Raw genomic sequence first — 14,533 nt, 5'->3', positions numbered from 1 at the left:
GCGCTGTCTTTTTGTGTATATTATTTTGGATTCAGTTGTATGGGCTGAGTACACCATTATAGATTGGATTACTGACTTTCAAAGCACTACATGACCAGGGCCCAAGGTACCTGAAGCAGCTTCTGACCCCATACTGCCCCACTCGATTACTGCGATCTGTAGATGAAGGACTATTAGCAGTACCTAGAATCTCCCGTAATTCATCTGGGGGTCGAGCTTATAGGCATGCGGCTCCGACTCTATGGAACTCACTTCCCCGCACAGTGCGAGACGCCCCAACTATAGAATCCTTCAAAAGTAGACTCAAGACTTTCCTGTTTACTAACGCGTTTTGCTAATGCCCCTTTAATATATCCATGCTCTCTGTATTTTATGGAAAGCTCATCTGTACTTCATTGTTCTGTACTGTACTATGTTAATTCTGTTAAGTGCATTGACTCCTATTGGAGAAAGAGCGCTATATAAAAAAAAAATATATTTCTCTATCGTCCTAAGTGGATGCTGGGGTTCCTGAAAGGACCATGGGGAATAGCGGCTCCGCAGGAGACAGGGCACAAAAAAGTAAAGCTTTACTAGGTCAGGTGGTGTGCACTGGCTCCTCCCCCTATGACCCTCCTCCAGACTCCAGTTAGATTTTGTGCCCGAACGAGAAGGGTGCAATCTAGGTGGCTCTCCTAAAGAGCTGCTTAGAGAAAGTTTAGTTTAGGTTTTTTTTTTCTTTACAGTGAGTCCTGCTGGCAACAGGATCACTGCAACGTGGGACTTAGGGGGAAAGTAGTAAACTCACCTGCATGCAGAGTGGATTTGCTGCTTGGCTACTGGACACCATTAGCTCCAGAGGGATCGAACACAGGCCCAGCCGTGGAGTCCGGTCCCGGAGCCGCGCCGCCGACCCCCTTGCAGATGCTGAAGCGTGAAGAGGTCCGGAAACCGGCGGCTGAAGACTCCTCAGTCTTCATAAGGTAGCGCACAGCACTGCAGCTGTGCGCCATTTTCCTCTCAGCACACTTCACTGGGCAGTCACTGAGGGTGCAGAGCGCTGGGGGGGGGCGCTCTGAGAGGCAAATATAAACCTTATACAAGGCTAAAAATACCTCACATATAGCCCATAGGGGCTATATGGAGATATTTAACCCCTGCCTGACTGGAAAAATAGCGGGAGAAGAACCCGCCGAAAAAGGGGCGGGGCCTATCTCCTCAGCACACGGCGCCATTTTCTGTCACAGCTCCGCTGGTCAGAACGGCTCCCAGGTCTCTCCCCTGCACTGCACTACAGAAACAGGGTAAAACAGAGAGGGGGGGCACATTAATGGCTATATATATATATATATTAAAGCAGCTATAAGGGAGCACTTAATATAAGGATATCCCTTGTATATATAGCGCTTTGTGGTGTGTGCTGGCAGACTCTCCCTCTGTCTCCCCAAAAGGGCTAGTGGGTCCTGTCTTCATTAGAGCATTCCCTGTGAGTTTGCGGTGTGTGTCGGTACGTGGTGTCGACATGTATGAGGACGATATTGGTGTGGAGGCGGAGCAATTGCCAAATATGCAGATGTCACCCCCCAGGGGGTCGACACCAGAATGGATGCCTTTATTTGTGGAATTACGTGATGGTTTATCTTCCCTTAAACAGTCAGTTGAGGACATGAGGCGGCCGGACAATCAATTAATGCCTGTCCAGGCGCCTCAAACACCGTCAGGGGCTGTAAAACGCCCTTTGCCTCAGTCGGTCGACACAGACCCAGACACGGGCACTGATTCCAGTGACGACGGTAGAAATTCAAACGTATTTTCCAGTAGGGCCACACGTTATATGATTTTGGCAATGAAGGAGACGTTACATTTAGCTGATACTACAGATACCGTAAAACAGGGTATTATGTATGGTGTGAAAAAACTACAAACAGTTTTTCCTGAATCAGAAGAATTAAATGACGTGTGTGATGAAGCGTGGGTTGCTCCTGATAAAAAGTTGATAATTTCAAAAAAGTTATTGGCATTATACCCTTTCCCGCCAGAGGTTAGGGCGCGCTGGGAAACACCCCCTAAGGTGGACAAGGCGCTCACACGCTTATCCAAACAAGTGGCGTTACCCTCTCCTGAGACGGCCGCACTTAAGGATCCATCAGATAGAAAGATGGAAGTTATTCAAAAGAATATATACACACATGCAGGTGTTATACTACGACCAGCTATAGCAACTGCCTGGATGTGCAGTGCTGGAGTAGTTTGGTCAGAATCCCTGATTGAAAATATTGATACCCTAGATAGGGACAATGTTTTACTGTCGTTAGAACAAATAAAGGATGCATTTATCTATATGCGTGATGCACAGAGGGATATTTGCACACTGGCATCTCGGGTGAGTGCTATGTCCATTTCAGCCAGAAGAGCCTTATGGACACGACAGTGGACAGGCGATGCGGATTCAAAACGTCACATGGAGGTTTTGCCGTATAAAGGGGAGGAGTTATTTGGAGTTGGTCTATCAGACTTGGTGGCCACGGCTACTGCCGGGAAATCCACTTTTTTACCTCAAGTCACTCCCCAACAGAGAAAGGCACCGACCTTTCAACCGCAGCCTTTTCGCTCCTACAAAAATAAGAGAGCAAAGGGCTTGTCGTACCTGCCACGAGGCAGAGGAAGAGGGAAGAGACACCAACAGGCAGCTCCTTCCCAGGAACAGAAGCCCTCCCCGGCTCCTGCAAAAACCTCAGCATGACGCTGGGGCCTCTCAAGCGGACTCGGGGACAGTGGGGGGCCGTCTCAAAAATTACAGCGCGCAGTGGGCTCACTCGCAGGTAGACCCCTGGATCCTGCAGATAATATCTCAGGGGTACAGGTTGGAATTAGAGACGGATCCTCCTCATCGTTTCCTGAAGTCTGCCTTACCAACCGTCTCTTCCGAAAGGGAGAGGGTGTTGGAAGCCATTCACAAGCTGTACGCTCAGCAGGTGATAGTCAAAGTACCCCTATTACAACAAGGAAAGGGGTATTATTCCACTCTATTTGTGGTACCGAAGCCGGATGGCTCGGTAAGGCCTATTCTAAATCTGAAGTCCTTGAACCTCTACATAAAAAAGTTCAAGTTCAAGATGGAGTCACTCAGAGCAGTGATAGCGAACCTGGAAGAAGGGGACTTTATGGTATCCTTGGACATCAAGGATGCGTATCTACACGTTCCGATTTACCCCGCACACCAGGGGTACCTCAGGTTCATTGTTCAAAACTGTCACTATCAGTTTCAGACGCTGCCGTTCGGATTGTCCACGGCGCCTCGGGTCTTTACCAAGGTAATGGCCGAGATGATGATTCTTCTTCGAAGAAAAGGCGTATTAGTTATCCCATACTTGGACGATCTCCTAATAAGGGCAAGGTCCAGAGAACAGCTGGAGACAGCTTTAGCACTATCTCAAGAGGTGCTAAGACAACACGGGTGGATTCTGAATATTCCAAAATCCCATTTAATCCCGACAACTCGTCTGCTGTTCCTAGGAATGATTCTGGACACGGTTCAGAAAAAGGTTTTCCTTCCAGAGGAAAAAGCCAAGGAGTTATCCGATCTGGTCAGGAACCTCCTAAAACCAGGAAAAGTGTCAGTACATCAATGCACAAGAGTCCTGGGAAAAATGGTGGCTTCTTACGAAGCAATTCCATTCGGCAGATTCCATGCAAGAATATTCCAAAGGGATCTGTTGGACAAATGGTCAGGGTCGCATCTGCAGATGCACCTGCGAATAACCCTGTCACCAAAGACAAGGGTGTCACTTCTGTGGTGGTTGCAGAAGGCTCACCTATTAGAAGGCCGCAGATTCGGCATTCAGGATTGGATCCTGGTGACCACGGACGCCAGCCTGAGAGGCTGGGGAGCAGTCACACAAGGAAGAAACTTCCAGGGAGTATGGACGAGTCTGGAAAAGTCTCTTCACATAAACATTCTGGAACTAAGAGCAATCTACAATGCTCTAAGCCAGGCGGAACTTCTCCTGCAAGGAAAGCCGGTGTTGATTCAGTCGGACAACATCACGGCGGTCGCCCATGTAAACAGGCAGGGCGGCACAAGAAGCAGGAGTGCAATGGCAGAAGCTGCCAAGATTCTTCGCTGGGCGGAGAATCACGTGATAGCACTGTCAGCAGTGTTCATCCCGGGCGTGGACAACTGGGAAGCAGACTTTCTCAGCAGACACGATCTTCATCCGGGAGAGTGGGGTCTACATCCAGAAGTCTTCAACATGTTAATAGACCGTTGGGAAAGACCAATTGTAGACATGATGGCGTCTCGCCTCAACAAGAAACTGGACAAATATTGCGCCAGGTCAAGAGATCCACAGGCAATAGCTGTGGACGCACTGGTAACTCCTTGGGTGTACCAGTCAGTGTATGTGTTTCCTCCTCTGCCGCTCATACCAAAGGTATTGAAGATCATACGGCAAAGAAGAGTAAGAACAATACTAGTGGTTCCGGATTGGCCGAGAAGGACTTGGTATCCGGAACTTCAAGAGATGCTCACGGACGAACCGTGGCCTCTACCTCTGAGAAGGGACCTGCTACAGCAGGGTCCCTGTCTTTTTCAAGACTTACCGCGGCTGCGTTTGACGGCATGGCGGTTGAACGCCAGATCCTAAAAGGGAAAGGCATTCCAGAAGAAGTCATTCCTACCTTGATTAAGGCACGGAAGGAAGTCACCGTGAAACATTATCACCGCATTTGGCGAAAATATGTAGCGTGGTGCGAGGATCGGAGGGTTCCGACGGAGGAATTCCAACTGGGTCGTTTCCTACATTTCCTGCAATCAGGATTATCTATGGGTCTCAAATTGGGATCCATTAAGGTTCAAATTTCGGCCCTGTCAATATTCTTCCAAAAAGAATTGGCCTCTGTCCCTGAGGTCCAGACTTTTGTCAAGGGAGTACTGCATATACAGCCTCCTGTGGTGCCTCCGGTGGCACCGTGGGATCTAAATGTAGTTTTAGATTTCCTCAAATCCCATTGGTTTGAACCATTGAAAAAGGTGGATTTGAAATATCTCACATTGAAAGTGACTATGTTACTAGCCCTGGCCTCTGCCAGGAGAGTATCTGAATTGGCGGCTTTATCTTATAAAAGTCCTTATCTAATCTTCCATTCGGATAGGGCAGAACTGCGGACTCGTCCGCATTTTCTCCCTAAAGTGGTATCAGCATTTCATCTGAACCAACCTATTGTGGTGCCTGCGGCCACTAGCGACTTGGAGGACTCCAAGTTGTTGGACGTTGTCAGAGCCTTAAAAATATACATTGCAAGGACGGCTGGAGTCAGAAAATCTGACTCGCTGTTTATATTGTATGCACCCAACAAGTTGGGCGCACCTGCTTCTAAGCAGTCGATTGCTCGTTGGATTTGTAACACAATTCAACTTGCACATTCTGTGGCAGGCCTGCCACAGCCTAAAACTGTAAAAGCCCACTCCACAAGGAAGGTGGGCTCATCTTGGGCGGCTGCCCGAGGGGTCTCGGCATTACAACTCTGCCGAGCAGCTACGTGGTCGGGGGAGAACACGTTTGTAAAATTTTACAAATTTGATACCCTGGCAAAGGAGGACCTGGAGTTCTCTCATTCGGTGCTGCAGAGTCATCCGCACTCTCCCGCCCGTTTGGGAGCTTTGGTATAATCCCCATGGTCCTTTCAGGAACCCCAGCATCCACTTAGGACGATAGAGAAAATAAGAATTTACTTACCGATAATTCTATTTCTCGGAGTCCGTAGTGGATGCTGGGCGCCCATCCCAAGTGCGGATTATCTGCAATACTTGTACATAGTTATTGTTAACTAATTCGGGTTATTGTTAAGGAGCCATCTTTAAGAGGCCCTTTCTGTTGTCATACTGTTAACTGGGTTTAGATCACAAGTTGTACGGTGTGATTGGTGTGGCTGGTATGAGTCTTACCCGGGATTCAAAATGCCTCCCTTATTGTGTATGCTCGTCCGGGCACAGTACCTAACTGGAGTCTGGAGGAGGGTCATAGGGGGAGGAGCCAGTGCACACCACCTGACCTAGTAAAGCTTTACTTTTTTGTGCCCTGTCTCCTGCGGAGCCGCTATTCCCCATGGTCCTTTCAGGAACCCCAGCATCCACTACGGACTCCGAGAAATAGAATTATCGGTAAGTAAATTCTTATTATTATTATTATTATTATTATTATTTAACAGCTGCCAGTGAACGTGCGGTCTATTATTGGATCATAGGGCCTAATTCAGACCTGATCGGTGCGGTGCGTTTTCACACAGCAGCCGATCAGGTCTGAACTGCGCATGCGCCGGCGCTGCACTGCACCTGCGCATGCCAGACAGCCGACGGCCGTCTCTGCCCTGCGATCGCCTCTGCCTGATTGACAGGCAGAGGTGGTCGCTGGGCAGGAGGGGGCGGGCTGGCATCATTTGGCCGCCATTTAGGGGGCGCGGTCCGGGCAACACAGGCGTGCCCGGACTGTGTGTGGTGGGGGGGGGGGGCCGCGGCGGCTGCGTGACGTAACACGCAGCTGCTGCGACCCTCACAGCGACGAGTAGCTCTCTGGCAGCACGCAGGAGCTGCGCTGGTAGGAAGCTACGCCTAAAGTACAAAAGCATCGCCGCTGTGCGATGCTTTTGTACCTGTGCGGGGGTGGGAAGGGTCTGATATGCGGGGCGGACTAGCTGTGTGCTGGGCGTCCCCCCGCACGTCTGTGTGATAAATTTAACACATCTATGATCAGGTCTGAATTACCCCCATAGTGCAGAGTCTTTCCTTATTTTGTTCTTTTTCAGGTTATAGACACGTTCTACCTAGTTATCTGTGCGTCATATTCCATAAATGCCCATCAGTATGTGTAACAGCAACAGCCCCAATAATATCCAATCGCATGTACTGGTTATTAGGCTATGTTATTATATATGTGGCTGTACCGCGGCTTTATGTGTGTTCTGATCACTAGTTATATAGTTATAGAGCTATTTAGCTCACCGCACGTCCCTGAGTTATAGTGCGATCTACTGAAGGCCGGAACTTTCACCCGTTCAGCGGATTGATGTTCACCTCTCACCTGTAGTGATGTGAGGGGCTTATTTTTCCCCAACGCCACCTTGGATGAGGTATAGATGAACGGGTCTTACTAATCATCTCCTTAGACCTAGGGGAGCTTTATATTCAGGGACGTAATGGAGAATCACCCTATAGAGCAGAGCTGGCCAAACCAGTCCTCGAGATCTACCAACAGTTCACATTTTCCAGACCACCTAGATGCTGCACAGGTGTAGTCATTACTAATTAAGATGTGCTGCATTCATTCCTAACTGACAAATCTACAGATCTCCAGGAGTCCTGGAAAACATGAACTGTTGGTAGATCTCGAGGACCGGTTTGGCCAGCCCTGCTATAGTATGGACAGTGTAGAGTTATTTACAGGGGCATACAGTATTTACTAAAGTGCGGGCTTACAGAAGTGGTGATGTCTCCCATAGCAACCAGATACTACTTATCATTTATCTAGCACCTTCTAGAAGATAAGAGAATCTGACTGCTTGGTTGCTATGGGCAACACCTCCACTTCTGTAATACCCACACTTCAGTAATTATACCCCTAGGAGAGCATACCAAGGTATCAGTGCTGCAGGTAAGCCTCACACTCACACCTTGCATGCAGCACCTGTGGAGCAGGTAATAGGATAACAGCCACAGCTGAGCTCAGGGCTGCAGTACCGATAAGTGCCGCTGGGTGGCGGTGTTGTGCTCTCCCGGAAGTGCCGATCTCCTCTATACCTCGGCCGGCGCCGCTCGCTCTCTCTCTTCCTCGGTCTGTCTGCGGAGAAGGCGGACGCTTGGGACCGGTGAGTGAATCTGCCGCAATCCTCCTCCCTGTCACCGTATACCGGTACCGGCGGCTGCCATCCGCCTCTAGCAGTCTCGCCCGCTCTCTGCACGCCGCTATTGCCGGGGGGTTAGCTGATATTCGGGGGGTTCCAGGCTCTCAGGCCTGCGGGGAACATGGCGGCCTGCACGGGTCCCGGGGCCGCGCTCTAGCTGCTGCTATAGCCGGCCGTGCTGTGTATGTGTGTATGTGGGGTGGGGGTTACCGTGTATAATAGCCCATCTGTGTCCTGGCCTAGGCTCCCTGTCTGTGCAGCTGCCGGGGGACTACAAGTGGCAGCATGTCCTGCCAGCCAATGCTCTGTAAACTGGATGTGCTTTGCCCGAGGTCCTTACTATACATCTGTATGTATGCGGGAGAACTGCAGCACTGGACTAGGTCTGCCGTGGTTGCCCAGCAAATATATATATATCTCCCTGCATGTTATACAGTGTAGCCTATAGCAGTAGATGCATATGGTCGTTGAGTTGTCTATAGGCTCCCTGCATGGGATATGTGTACCATATAGTGGTAGATGTATATAGTCACCATACTGTCTAGACTCCCTGCATGGGTGTGTATATATGTGTGTGTGTGTGTGTATATATATATATATATGTATATATATATATATATATATATATATATATATATAAATAATTTATTTATTTTCTCTCTAACCGCAACGTTCCTGGACTGTCGCGGCGATATACAGATTGTGAGGAATCTCTGGCATGTATGGGGGGGGGATCCGTGATAACGTGTGTGTGTATACAGAACACCAGTCAGCAGAATTGATGTGTTCACGGATGGGCTACTTGTTCCCGGCGTTGGGCACGTGATTGGTGGGAGTCTCTGTACGCTCCCCTGCGGTATGCGCCGCGTTACAATGGGGATACTCCGGGGAGGGATTGTACAGGGGAGGCTGGAGCCAAAGGGAGCAGATTCTGAGTTGCTCATAACACGTTGTTATACAGTAAAATGCTGTGACTCGGGCACATGGAGGCACAGGCTGTCCGGTTTTATTTCAGAGTAGGTGAATCTTAAATCTGGCCCGTGCCCTGTCCTCCGGTGACCTCGTGGTATAGCCAGCCTATATGCCCTTTCCTGTGTGTGCTGTGTAAAGTGGTTATGCATGGGTCTTCAACCTGTGACCCTCCAGCTGATGTGGAACTACACATCCCAGCATGCCCTGCCTTGTTTTTAGCATGCCTTAATAGCAAAACTGGCAGGGCATGCTGGAATGTGTAGTTCCACAGCAGCTGGAGGGCTGCAGGTTGAAAACCCATGCTGTAATGTGTACTTGCTGTAATGGGAGTACCGCCTGGTTACAGTATGAAGACCTTTCCTCCAGACCCCATTCTGCAGAGCGTTCTGTGCTCCTGCAGCTCGGTCTATAGGAGGCAGATGATTGCAGAGCAATAACCCATTCCGTGGCTGGTCTCCATACTAGTTGACGGAAGAGACTCTGCTACAAGCGCCGATCAGTTGCATTGTTCTGTACATAAAATAATATGGTGTCATTATGCCATATCCTATATAGACTCAGAGATGACAGTGGGTGGAGCAATGTTCTGCACATAAAATAGTACTGTATCATTGTGCTGTATTCAACATCAGGGGTGGGGAACCTGCAGCCCTCCAGCTGTTGAACTACATATCCCAGAATGCCCTGCAACAGTTTTAGCATGGCCAAATAGCAAAACTGTAGCAGGGCATGCTGGTATATGTAGTTCAGCAGCTGGAGTTACACCCCTTTTCTACATGGACCTAGAGATGTCGGTGGGGGGAGTGATGTGCTGGGATGAATCTATAGGTAATTAGGAACTGGTGGCATAACCGTTGCAGTATATATCTCGCATGTTGTAAGACTGTACTTATGGCGGTTTCTGTTAAGGCATCATGGCGGCCCTTAGACCTCTCATCAAACCCAAGATCGTCAAGAAGCGGACAAAGAAGTTCATCCGCCACCAGTCAGACCGTTATGTTAAGATTAAGGTGAGTACGAAGAGTATTGTTATCAGAACTCTTCTTGTCATGCACGGATGGTTTGATTCCTTCTGAAACACGATGCACAGAACATGAGGAGTAGGTGCCCATGTAGTGGATACAAAGTATTATATATTGGACACTACCGTATAGGTCTGGCCCACCTGTGGCTCTTTAGCTGTTGTGAAACTGCAATTCCCAGCATGCCCTGCCACAGACTTGCTATTAGGGAATGCAGAAACTGGCAGGGCATGTTGGGATGTAGTGTTCCAGAACAGCTGGAGAAGCCAAAGGTTGCCCAGGTCTGGTATAGTGTGTTCTTATAATTATGCTAGTGGGCCATGGGTCGCTCCTCTCGCCCCTTGGGTGCTGGGCCCTTCCTGTACCAAACAATACCCTATTTCTGTTTCCTGCAGCGTAACTGGCGCAAGCCCAGAGGTATTGACAACAGAGCTCGCAGGAAGTTCAAGGGACAGATTCTGATGCCCAACATTGGTTACGGTAGCAACAAGAAAACCAAACACATGCTACCCAGCGGCTTCCGGAAATTCCTGGTGCACAACGTCAAGGAACTCGAGGTTCTGATGATGAGCAACAAGTGAGTAGCGGAGACACTGTCAGCAATTGGGGCGACTCTTATAAAGTCTGGTTTCCTGTCTGTTGGGCTTGTGCGTAGTGATATACCACTTGCAAGATGCATAATGTAAGGAGTGTACTACGTACTACCAACCATCTGGATCCCAGCGTACCGGCGCCGGGATCCCAACCGCTGGAATTCGCGAAATAGCCCCTTGTTAGCACACTGCGCTATTTATTCTCCCTCCAGGGGTGTTGTGGACACCCCAAGAGGGAGAATAGTTGTTGGTATGCCAGCATATCAACTGCCTCCCTAATAAGTACACGTGAAGGGTAAATAGAAGCTTGTGAAAGCGCAGCAGAGTCCCCTGACAATGCTGACGTCTGTGCTGGAGGGTCGGCTTCAGCGCTGGCTGCTTATGAGAGCTTCACTGCAGCATTGCAGCCGGGGAGTAAGCGCATTCTGAGGGAGCTACTCTCTGATGGTGGGTGATATGTTTGGAGTTGTCTTTTAAAATGAGTTGTAGTTATCAATTTTATGCAGATAATGCACAAACAATTGACGTCTGCAGCAGAGTACACAGGTTTCCACAGGGAAACAGCGGGGTGTAGATCTGGATCCAGGCACCAGCAGGTAAAGCTTTAGCTGTCCCAGGCTGCGATGGGTACCTCTATAACCCCGCCTCCAGGCACTGTGAGCTTAGTTTTTGAGTTGGCCACTGAACAGGGGGACTTCTCATGCAGCCCTAAAAGCTTTTTATTTTTAACTTGAAATTTACTTTTATTAGAGCCTGCAGGGCTTTAAGTCAGGTTGATTCCATCATCCCTCCCGCACCGGCGCTGCATACTCTCGCTGGCTTGCCCGGGGACTTCCACGGCTTTAAGGCACCGCTGGGGTTTTTTTGTTTGCTTACATGCTGTTGGCATGTGAAAGGGCTAATACTAGGTGTATAGTTGTATGTTACCAGTGGGTAAGCACACAATGTTATTGCAGTGTGTGGAGTTAGTCATTCCAGCATGCCTTATCACAGTTCATGTCTTATCACAGTCCCAACAGCATCATTGCGGCAGGGCATGCTGAGATGTGTAGTTCAACAGCAGCCGGAGTGCCACATATTGCCTACCCCTAACGGTACATAGATGCCATATTGTCACAGGTTAGTGTAGGCTGCAATGTGTTCTATGGCCCAACATAATCCTGCTACTGGTCCCCTGTTTATAGACTATAGCAGAGATTAAATTAAAGAACGTTACCTGGTGTCTGCTGGGCGGAGGTATTGCTTTGTGGATTACAATGGCTGCCTGTACTATGCAGGTGACTATTGCACTTACATGACTCCAGTTTTGTGTGGACAGCACAAATGCAGTGATACTTGGCTGTAATCGCTCTGTACAATGGAGAATCTGTTCCATCAGTGACCAGCAGCTGCTGTAATCACCTATGTATTGACTGCCAGTATATAGAACTAGCTGGGCATCTCGGTCAGAGGGGAGACTCCTCAGTGTGCAGAGACTAGACTTCCAGTCATATCCATCTTATAGGTGACTTATCACTGATGCTGGTCTCTATCCCCAGGTCCTTCTGTGCGGAAATTGCTCACAACGTCTCCTCCAAGAACCGAAAGACCATTGTGGAAAGAGCGGCACAGCTCGCCATCAAAGTCACAAATCCCAACGCCAGACTGCGCAGTGAGGAGAACGAATAAACATCTTTCCTGCTACTTGTGTAAAATAAAAGTTAAACTAAAGCTGAGACTTGTGGTTCTGTGTGAGTGCCTGCAGTCCCTGCGTGTAATATGCTGAGTGAGTGTGATACTAGTGCGCAGTATTACCTAATGTGTGGAGTGAGTCCCTGGCAGTCACTGTGCAGCAGCGTGAGCCAGATTCTGATCTGTTAGGTGTTGCACAGTCACATGGAAGTGGCTGTGCAATACCGTACAGGTGTAATGTCATTGCAGACCCCTCCCTGCATGTGTCTGAGGACACTGTATCCGATCACCGTCTGTGACTTGCGATGGGTGCAGCGCTTGGTCAGTCTGCTGAATCTTACACTGGCGTTCTGACACAGACCCTGCTGCAAGTGATATCGCAGGACCCCTTCACATGTGTAAACAGGTCTTGCGTATGTGCAGGCGCCCAAACACTGGATTTGTACGTAAACCATTGGTTTGTGTACCAATCTGACTCGTGCTCAGCGTGCGGCCCAAGCAGTTCTATTAGTGAACACTTGGTTAAAAAAGGTGTAAGACTGGATTAAATATCACGTCCCATGGGGCACATCTGTAACACTATTCCATTATAAACACTTTGTATCTTTCCTTATAGAATTTTATTGCAATCTGACTGCTACAAGCACCAACTTAGAAAACTCCACTGACCAGTCAATCTGATTCTAGTTTTCTATGATAATAGGCTTATGGGGCCAGTGGTCCACTGGGGTTTATCTTCAAAGCATTCTGCCAGACCATGCTGGAACGTTCCACCTTAGAAGCTCCTGTATGTAACACTGATGTCTCCTCAGTCAGGGAAGGGGGCTCTTGCGTGGCCTCAGGTCCTATCTTCTCTGCTTCAGGGTGTCTCGCTGTGGTTTATGCTGCAGCCTGTTCTTTGATTACAAGTATAATATCAGGGGTAATCTGCGCACTGTTGTGATTAATCTGTACTGTTAGGGATGTGCTGCTTGTTAACGGGTGTCCGTACCCTCTTACTACTACATCTATACATTTGATTACATCTATACAGGAGACTTCGTGCGGCTACTGGAGGAAGAGCAAAGTAAATCTACTAACGCACACCACCAGCCCAGGTGACTTCAGTACCTCATTCCATGTGACTGATCCTTACTTGAACCCCCAATGGTTATCTGTAATGGCGGATGCTGGGAAGCTTTGCAGTAGCGCATTTCTGCCTGCACTTCCATAGGCTGTGAGCAGACCCCAGCTAGGAGTTGCTGTCTGCAGTCGCCGGAACCCAAGCTTAATTGAATCTGCCTCCAAGACACTGTTTCCCAAGCTTTGCAATTACAGTCCAGGTTTTAAGAATATCCATGTTTGAGTACATATGGTTAAATCAAATCGACTGAGACTAAGTCACCTGTGCTGAAACATGGATATCCTTAAATCCTGGATTGTAATGGAGTTTGGGAAAATGCCTTAAGCCATCTGTGAAGAGAATCTCGATTTAACGGTAGTGTTGATCCTACCCCTCCAGAGCTGGTGTGGTATGGCTGACAGACGGCCACATGAATACCACCCCTCCAGAGCATGTGGTGTAGGGATGCTGGTAGTGCCACAGTCTGCACTACAGTCTCGCAGAGCTCATGGGTTTGGTTCCGATCCGAGCTTGATCTGCAGGTTCTTTGCCAGTAGTGCGTGTCTTACTGTGTAGTTGGGTACATAGGGGCAGATGTATTAACCTGGAGATGGCATAAGGAAATGATAAACCACTGATAAGTGCAAGGTGATAAATGTCCCAGCCAATCAGCTCCTATATGTAAATTAACAGGAGCTGATTGGCTGGTGCACTTATCACTGGTTTAACACTTCCTTAGGCCGTCTCCAGGCTTAATACATCTGCCCCATATCTCCAGCGGGGGCAGAAATGGATGTGAAGGCATAACTATTCAGTGTAAAGTGCCGTATAATCTATAGGTGCAGTAGAGGTAATGATTAACATACACGTCTCTTGATTGAAGCACAGTATGGCTTCACATGACTATAAAGATATATCCTACACCAGAGATTCCCAAACTGTGTGCCGTGGCTCCCTGGGGTGCCTCGGGACACATGCAGGGGTGCCCTGGGTTGGTGGTCCAGGATCAATTCAAAATATTCATGGTCAATATAATAGGCAAAACCAGTGCTGGTGGCTGCTAGTCATAAAATATGTGGCCAAACAGAAGCAAAACTTGTCCCTCACCACACAACTGACCCTACGGATGACATATAAATGCGATCTACTTAATGTAATTTCTCTAACGTCCTAAGTGGATGCTGGGGACTCCGTCAGGACCAGGGGGAATAGCGGCTCCGCAGGAGACAGGGCACAAAAATAAAGCTTTAGGATTAGGTGGTGTGTACTGGCTCCTCCCCCTATGACCCTCCTCC

At 48.7% G+C, this 14,533-nt stretch overlaps 1 protein-coding gene across 1 annotated transcript; it reads left to right on the top strand.

Annotated features, from left to right (window-relative positions):
* Positions 1-7,734: 7,734 nt before the first annotated feature.
* On the top strand, positions 7,735-12,175 carry RPL32 (ribosomal protein L32). Its single transcript, XM_063941275.1, has 4 exons — positions 7,735-7,842; positions 9,760-9,860; positions 10,268-10,449; positions 12,004-12,175. Exons 2-4 carry the CDS (start codon positions 9,765-9,767, stop codon positions 12,131-12,133), a joined length of 408 nt encoding a protein of 135 aa, XP_063797345.1. The 5' UTR covers positions 7,735-7,842; positions 9,760-9,764; the 3' UTR covers positions 12,134-12,175.
* Positions 12,176-14,533: the final 2,358 nt, after the last annotated feature.

The sequence above is a fragment of the Pseudophryne corroboree genome, chromosome 9 (assembly GCF_028390025.1).
Source record: "Pseudophryne corroboree isolate aPseCor3 chromosome 9, aPseCor3.hap2, whole genome shotgun sequence".
NCBI lineage: Eukaryota > Metazoa > Chordata > Amphibia > Anura > Myobatrachidae > Pseudophryne > Pseudophryne corroboree.
The sequence above is the reverse complement of the archived record's forward strand: the minus strand, read 5'-3'. Positions and strand labels throughout refer to the sequence as shown.

Bases quoted from the DNA above. Each gene is read 5' to 3' on its own strand.
- RPL32 (XM_063941275.1), top strand. From the start codon at position 9,765: ATGGCGGCCCTTAGACCTCTCATCAAACCCAAGATCGTCAAGAAGCGG. The intron at 9,861-10,267 runs GTGAGTACGAAG...TGTTTCCTGCAG, and splicing joins ACCGTTATGTTAAGATTAAG to CGTAACTGGCGCAAGCCCAG. The intron at 10,450-12,003 runs GTGAGTAGCGGA...CTCTATCCCCAG, and splicing joins GTTCTGATGATGAGCAACAA to GTCCTTCTGTGCGGAAATTG.